The sequence below is a fragment of the Curcuma longa genome, unplaced genomic scaffold, assembly GCF_044706935.1.
Source record: "Curcuma longa cultivar G26 ecotype Majalengka, Jawa Barat unplaced genomic scaffold, ITB_CL_G26_1.1 utg2646_np1212_2152390_RagTag, whole genome shotgun sequence".
Classification (NCBI taxonomy): Eukaryota; Viridiplantae; Streptophyta; class Magnoliopsida; order Zingiberales; family Zingiberaceae; genus Curcuma; species Curcuma longa.
The window spans coordinates 1,248,712-1,256,863 of NW_027435599.1; the positions used below are offsets into that span (position 1 = coordinate 1,248,712).

At 35.6% G+C, this 8,152-nt stretch overlaps 1 protein-coding gene and 1 pseudogene across 1 annotated transcript; one reads left to right on the forward strand and one right to left on the reverse strand.

Annotated features, from left to right (window-relative positions):
- Positions 1-219: 219 nt before the first annotated feature.
- LOC141820115 (GDSL esterase/lipase At5g03610-like) lies at positions 220-2,328 on the reverse strand. Its single transcript, XM_074707395.1, has 5 exons — positions 2,271-2,328; positions 1,983-2,177; positions 938-1,212; positions 516-810; positions 220-437 (listed from the first exon to the last, which is right to left on the reverse strand). Exons 1-5 carry the CDS (start codon positions 2,326-2,328, stop codon positions 220-222), a joined length of 1,041 nt encoding a protein of 346 aa, XP_074563496.1.
- Positions 2,329-3,537: 1,209 nt separating this feature from the next.
- Positions 3,538-8,096, forward strand: LOC141819979 (nuclear pore complex protein NUP50A-like; annotated as a pseudogene).
- The last annotated feature ends 56 nt before the right edge of the window (positions 8,097-8,152 follow it).

Below are 8,152 nucleotides of genomic sequence, written 5' to 3' on the forward strand. Positions count from 1 at the left end.
AACTATAATGATGTGTTATTGTAAGATTCAGGAGATGAAGTAGTAGCTAAACCTGTTGAATAAATTGCGATAAATATGATTCTAGTTAATTTTACCACATTATTATTCATGATTTCATTCAAACCCACAATCCATCACAATCCATCACTAGAACGAGTTGTTCTTCTTCTTCTTCTTTAAGAAAGAGCATTATGTTCACAACTTGATGGAGTTCATTCATCAAAGGAACTTTTTGATGGTTGGCTTGAGGTACTCAAAGGCAGCGGCCCAACCAGCTTGTGTCGGGTGCACCGAGTCCCAATAGAAGTGCTCATCCGGTCGTTGGCACACTGAGTACATCTTGTTTCCCTTATCGTCCAAGTATCCACACTCGGTCTTTTCTGAGCTACCCTCACAACAAGGCAACAAAGGATACTTCTTCTTGGTTGATCCTTTCACTAACAATGAACAAGGAAAAAAATAAGATACTTGCGATAGCATTGCAACGAACAATAACATTATATAATAACATGTACCTTGGTGGATTATGTTAGAGAAGGCTTTATTGACATTGAGATTTAGGAATTCGGTATTCGAGTTGTTGGTTCTCCGCAAGTCCAACATGAGTTTGTTCATCGATTGGTTGTGCTCGAAGACGGCGTGGGAGATGTTTTGAGGGCAAAGGGTGTAGTTGCTAGCTCTTGTGTACAATGGTGTGCACTCAATTGGATGCAAGTTCGTAACCATTACCTTGGGGACCCCTATTTCTTGTAGTCGAAGTAAATCTACTTTCAATTGCGCAAACAATTTTTGCATGAATTCGCGAATATGCTATCGTCACAACGAGAACTTGGTTAGCCGTGATCATAGAAAGACATGTTAAAAGATACAAAGAGCTCTATCCCTTTAAAGTATTTTGATATCGAAGTATTTTGATATCGAAGTATTTGATACTCACCAACGAAAAGTTGGGATCTTGTTCAGCCAAGTGTGCATAGTCATTGCCCGAGATGACTACTAGTGCGGCGGAGCAACGAATGCTAGCATCTGAGTAGACACCTGCATCGATCTGGGATTGAAAATGATCGATCTGAGCACTAAGGTTGCTCTGGTGGTTGCCGGTATCGAAGATGCCACTGCCGGCGACCGCAAAGTTCATACCATAAGGGAGTAGGGTTGGGCCATATCTCCTGATCTTGTAAGGGATTGGGGACTTGGTGCGCATGAAAGAAGCTGCCATAGTGGAGAAATGTTATTTTTTAAATATAAGGGGCATAATTGCATTCTCATAAAATGAGTAAAGTATATGGGTTAAAATGGAAAATTCCTCATATTTTACCAAAAAGCACCCTTCATAATTGGTATTTATTTATTTATCCTTATTTTGTCTTAACTCGATTAGATTTGAATTGAATGTATACAATAAATCGTCTATTGTAGCAATATATTTAAAGTTTATAGATAAGTTTGAGAGTTCATATTAAACATGTGGCATCATGGAGCCCTCTCTTTATAGATAAGTTTGAGAGTTTTCTTTATAATTTAGAAGCTTAAATTTTACTGACTAATCTTAAAGATAGACAACTTTTTTTCTTAATACAGTCCTCTCTCTCCTTGATTTTTAATGCTAAGAGGTATAGGAATATAAAGAGCAATGATACATAGCATAAAAAAGTCCAACATAAAATCAACATGACACACTATGTACAGTAAACACATTCATGCAGTTGAATGTGTCATATTAATTTCATGTTGGACTTTTTTATGCTACATATCATTTCTCCCCATTCTAATGTAAACATACATCTTTTTCATCCTCCTTTAATATAAACTTCCTAACTTCACCGATAAATATTTTATTTATCGAATAAATTTAGAATATAATTTATATATATTCAAAAATTGACTTGTAAGATATTCATTGAAATTAGATCATAACAAAAGCTAGACCTCTCATTATTGAATATATTGATAAAGAAAAATAGGATAAAAAAAATACGGACCTACATAGTCGGTCAGAAGTCGACCATTAGAGAAGCGACCAGTCGGCTTCTTAGGAAAGGTCATGCCATAGGGTTCAAACCATGAACGCGCATAATTCCGCCCCAATACTCTCCCTAAGTTTCCCGTATCCGCATAGGAATCTCCAAACACGAACATCTTTTTCCGACTGCTTTCATCGTAACTACTCTCGATCCCTAAACAAGAAATATAAACAAACAAAAAAACTTATTAAAAACACTTTTAACAAATTTTCAAAAAAAAAAATAAAACATGCACGAGATTATTACCCTTCAAGAGGAAAAATAGAGAGATCGCAAACAAGGAAGCTTTGGCGGCTATCTCCATTGAGATAAATGAAGGATGTTGCTAGAAACTATGATGACTACGATGAGTATTTATAGACACCACACCATGCCCTTGGATTTTGTTTGGTAAATATTTATAAAATAAAATTTTAAAATTAAGTTTTGATTCATTGGACGAGAGGAATTAAAATATAATAAATGGAAATTAAATTAATTTTTATTTCCTTGGGAATGTCAAATTAGATAGGGTAAATATTTGTTGGGAGCATAAAATAAATAATATTTCTTGTTGAGTGATTTAGTGACATTGACGTTATTTATTCGGCTCATCGTCGCCACCTCCGTCGGCAAGGATAATTATTTAGGTAATTCTGGTAAATAAAAATAATTGGAATGTCAAATAAATCTATTTACATAATGACAATTGAGTAACGAGCAAAGTAGCAATCTGTCTCGGTTGCAAAGGAATCGCAAGCCTGTTCGTGAATCTTTGAAGTTGATTTGAAAAATATTTAATTCGTATTTAAAATAATCAAAATGAATTAAAACATGTCCTATAATTTTTTATTTAATTACTTATTATATTTTTATATAAATTTAATTTAAATATATCTGAATAATTTAAATCAAAATTATTTATATTTTTAAATTAAAATTTAAATATTAAATCTCATACTATTTTCCATTTAGATTCTTTTACATCTTGGTCTCTATGACAATATTGTATTAATTATTATAATATTATAATAATTATTAAGTAGTTGTTATAAAAATTTAAAAATGATTTTGATTAAGTTAATATAATTTTAATAGAATTTAAATAATTTTGATTAAATTGATAAATAATATTTTATGTATAATAATTTTAATTAAAATGAAATTTAATATTTTATCACGTTATAGTAATTGAAAATAAGATTATTTTTAAGATTAAAAAAATGATGGAGCTTCGTTAAACGTATTTTTATCCTTAAAAATATGATAAAATACTTTTTTAATTTTTTTTATAAGGGCCCCTTAACTTCCTTTTTGATTCTATGCCAACATAAATGGTCCCAACAAAATAAAACTTAAACATAGAGGCCCTTATTTGACATTTGTCCATTTTTATAAAACAAATAAAGTCTTAATTATTTCCTCCTCTTTCTCATCCTTTCCACACACTCTCTCTTAAATCAACGGTCAGGATTAGTTAGGTCACTCAGCTTTATCCCAGCTCCGACTCATTGGAATTAGAACTATTCGACGAAGACAAACAAAATTACCATACAGCCATCGCCGTCACTGCTATTCATCTGCAGACTTCACGTTCCATTTCCGCGATTTGGGCACTCCCCTCGCGATCGACAGCGCGTCCGGCGATCGATCGAGCTCACGGTATCTTCCCCGTCTCACTGCTACCTCTCTACGACTCTTTGAGGTGCTCAATCCCTTCCCTGTTTTTGTTTTACTGATTTCGCCGCTAAGGAATTTCTTTGATTGGTTTGTTGTCTGATTAATGCTTGTGATTGAGGGTTTTGGTCTGTGATGCCAAGGAATGACTGTTTGGGTTGATGAATTTGAGCGATCTGGTGTTCTGAATCGCTAATATGTGGACTTAGGTAGTGTCCCACCCCCCCCCCCCCCCCCACCCCCCCCCCCCCCCCCCCCCCCCTTTTATTTTGTACTAGTTGTTGTTAAATTCAATCCAAACACTGAGGAGTTTTATATCTACAGAACAAGTATATTATAATCTTCTGAATAGCTCTTTGTTTGTCTTTTATCCTGATCAATCAATTACAAAATACTATCTCCGCCTAGTTCTCTACGGAATCTTGGTTGAAATCACCTTTAAATGAAGTCATTCACTAATTAATATGTGCTTAACAACCAAATACAAAGAGCAATTCCGCTATCCAAGCACAAAAAAGTATCGTTCTTATCTAAATAGTGATGATGTCTGCACATGTGCTTAGGGCCACCACACAATAATATTGTTGGTGGGTCGAGACAGGATATCCACATTAGTATCATATGAGCATATATGGTGGTCATTGGTGTTCACATAAAAAGAAGATATTGTCGTTCCAAATGGCTAGCAATCTTGAGTTGGATAGACACCTGCAATTATATGACTGCCCTCTTTGGATTTCTTTATTCTTTTATTCTTCTATTTTTTGTTGATATGGTGTTTTTTATGTCATTTATGTTTTAGTTCTTTTAAATCAAATACGCTACACTTTTATGCTTTCAAAAGAAAATATCAGGAGGTTACAATCAATATTTTCGGTTAAAAGAGAAAAATGGACCATCTCCTAATTTAAGTAGTTAAAGTTAATGAATGCAGTCAAACTTCACAAGCATAAAGCTAGAAAAATACAAACATTTTCATACCATCTCAACTTATTCTCTCATTTCATTATTATTGGAACTAAAACTAATTCCTCTTAAAATAAGTATTTTGTTTTTAAATTCTTTTTGACTCCACACATTGTCTTAGCACTCTTATCTATTTTCTACATATTGCTTCCTAATAGCCTAAAATTTCAATCCATGAAGCAAATGGTGCACACTTTTATAAAATTTTCCTCTTAGACTAAGGGGCACACGATGATCACACAAGATTGCACATTTGAATCACCCATTATTTGTTGTCATAAATTTTCATCAATATAACTTTCTTGTCAACAACAACTACAATTAAGCTTTTATCCCACTAAACGGTGTTGGCTATATGGTTTATCCATACATAAGATTTGCATATATTTTTGGCTGGCTGACAACCTAACACAACAATCCTCTTTTACTGGGCTTAGGACCGGCCATGGCGGAGTTAATATAACTTTTTTGTCAAATAAAAAATAATTTGATATAAACTGTTTAACTTGGTCCATTATATAACACAACTCGACCTCAAATTGTGTTGACACACATTTTTTGTCTGATCTTATCTTTTGTCAGTTTGCCTCTTTTATCTTTTTTCATCTCTTTCATAGTTGAAATTGCTTTAAATTTTTGCAAGTAAAATCCTTTACCTTGTAACTCTACTTACTCTATGAAGACCGACCTTCGACACACTAGTCAAATACTCTAGTGCTCAAAACTCACCAGTTAAGAATGATCCTTGTGAATTAAAATTATAGTTTGTGTTGGATAACAAAACATCATGCATATCCAACTGATTAGAAAATTAGAATCCAAAATACTCTTTAACAAACACATATACTGGCAAAAGTTGCAAACCAGATAAATAGTTCATAGAGAAAGGGAAGAAACTACAAGTCATTATTATGTTATTATCAAGATAAAACGTGTTGGTGAATTTTATTCTGCAAGAATCTGAAATGAAGTTGTTATTACTAGTTCTTAACAAATTTCTCACAATATTTTAAAGTTAAGCAGAAACAATTTATTGAGAATAAAAAAGAATATCTCCTAAATAATAATTCATATAATATCACAATATGTTAACAATTTCAAGGGAATAATCATTGTTCACCATTCTTAATAAGACTTATTATATGGAGCTTTTGAATGAGATAAGGAAAGAAGTACGTAAAAATGCAGAGATAATTTCGTTCTAGACACCCGTGTAAGAGTGTATTATGCCTTTGATTTATGATTTAAATTTATATCATGTGAAAATTAGCTTTAGTGTCAGTAACAACAAAAACACAAACTTGTTAGTGCATCTTATTATGCTATAAGAAAACTACTGCTTCCACTCACATCGTTTGAACTGTGATATAAAAATTCCCCCTTTAAAGCTTACCTTTGTTGTTTTGGTCGGAGTATGGCTGCTTCCACTGTCACGGAGCACTGGTAGGTTTCCACATTTCATTAGGTTATTGAGAATCTATATAGTTTTGCCCTGGTAATAGTGATTGTTGCTCTGTTTCTACCATGATTGAAGAGCATTCTTTAGAAAGGATGGCCTTTTCAACATGTTGCTGATTATCAAGACCCTTTTGGCATACATGATCAAATATTTTGAAGAAACTGTTTCTCGTTAAGAAAATGAGGAATTATCTGTGACTCTAATGAACAAGCATTTTTTAGCTAATTGAGCAAGTGTTATTGGCTAATTCTGTTACCAATTAGTACCAACAGATTGTCTTCAAAGTTGGTCATATAAACTTTTGTTTTCTGTTCAGTCAATTGTTCAAGCTAAGACTTGAAAAATGGGAGATGCAGAAGATGCCCTACCTCCATCCAAGAAGAGGAATGCTGGGAGACAGCTTACCAAGGACGACCCTGATCAAGATGATGATGCTGCTGACATGGAGATGGGTACATTTAAAAAGGCCAGTGAGGAAGTGATGGCTACCAGAAGAATCGTGAAGGTCCGTCGCAATCAGCCTGCACCAGCTGCTTCTTCGAACCCTTTTGCCGGAATCCGCCTAGTTGCTTCTTCTGACACCAATGTAGAAGCAAAGAAATCCATGGATTCTTCCAAAACTGATGGCTCTACACCACAAGAAGAAGAACAAGGTGAATCTGATGAGAACAATGCTGTTGGAAATGTTGCTAAGGGAACTGAAATTGCTGTTAATTCTGACAATATCGAGGGCACAGAGAAGAATGCTGAGAAATCAGATAAATTTTCTGAACCGTTATCAGATACTGCTGACGGCAAGGAGAAGAATATTCCTGTCGCAGAGGAAGTTCGACCTGAGGAAACCAGTAAAGCTGACAAAAATGGCGGAGAGAAAACTGACAGTGAATCTGTAAAAGAAAGAATTGAAGATCAGCAGGAAGAAAATGGAAAGGAAGCTGAAGAAACAGATGGGGATGCTGGACGAAAAGTTGAAAATGTAGTTGAAGAAAGTGATAAAGAAGCTGCGACAAATGATCTGAAAGAACCAGCAGCGCCTGCTGCACCTCTGAGTTCATTCCAACAATTATCAAGCAGCCAAAATGCCTTCTCAGGGCTCACTGGAACTGGATTCTCAACTTCTTCTTTTGCCGTCGGCTCTTCTGTTTCAGGGCTTACAGGAACTGGATTCTCGACCTCTTCTTTTGCATTTGGATCAATATCCAAGGAAGGATTCTCGTTTGGAACACGTCCAGTAACGACATTTAGTCTCTCTACTGGGTCTACAAACGGGGGATCTTCCTTTCCGTCACTTGGCACCACACCAGATACCTCTAAAAGTGTAAAACTGTCAATGCAAGAGGTACCTCTAGAAACAGGCGAAGAAAATGAGAGAGCGGTTTTCGCTGCTGATGCGATAATGTACGAGTACATGGATGGAGGCTGGAAGGAAAGGGGAAGGGAGAGCTTAAGCTGAATGTCTCTGTATCAGATGCCGAAAAGGCGAGGCTTGTCATGAGAGCCAAGGGGAATTTTCGACTTGATCTTAAATGCAAGCATTTACCCAGACATGTCTCTCACCAACATGGACAAGAAAGGAGTCACCTTTGCTTGCATTAACAGCGCGGGGAAGGGAAAGGCGGCCTAATCACAGTGGCGCTAAAGTTCAAAGACGGCAGCATCGTCCAAGAGTTTCTCGAATCAGTCTCGGCGCACAAAGGGAAGAAAGCCTCTACTTGAGAACCCACAAAGGATGCAGATAAAGCAACCAGGAGTCTTTCAGTAGACATGAAACAGAAGTATCGAATTCTCAGAATCGACGCCAGTGGTGTCTCACTGTTACCCCTTTAGAACTTTTTTTGCTCAGTCTTGTTATTCTCTCCGCAGACGGCCCATTGACAATGTCATTTGCTAACTCTTGTCTATGAGCTGAAACTTGAAAAACAATACAGTTACCTTATCTTCCCACAGATCCAGTTGGTCTTTCTGTTATTGAATACTTTGATAACTGTTTGTCTTCGACCGAATAAGTGTCTGTTTACTTGGACGGAAGACTGGGAGGATAGACATC

What these genes read in the sequence shown, in the direction of transcription:
- LOC141820115 (XM_074707395.1), bottom strand. Translation starts at nt 2,328, where the DNA reads ATGGAGATAGCCGCCAAAGCTTCCTTGTTTGCGATCTCTCTATTTTTC. An exon ending in TCTATTTTTCCTCTTGAAGG is followed by an intron (nt 2,178 to 2,270) that starts GTAATAATCTCG and finishes TTTCTTGTTTAG; the next exon opens with GGATCGAGAGTAGTTACGAT. An exon ending in ACTTCTGACCGACTATGTAG is followed by an intron (nt 1,213 to 1,982) that starts GTCCGTATTTTT and finishes CCACTATGGCAG; the next exon opens with CTTCTTTCATGCGCACCAAG.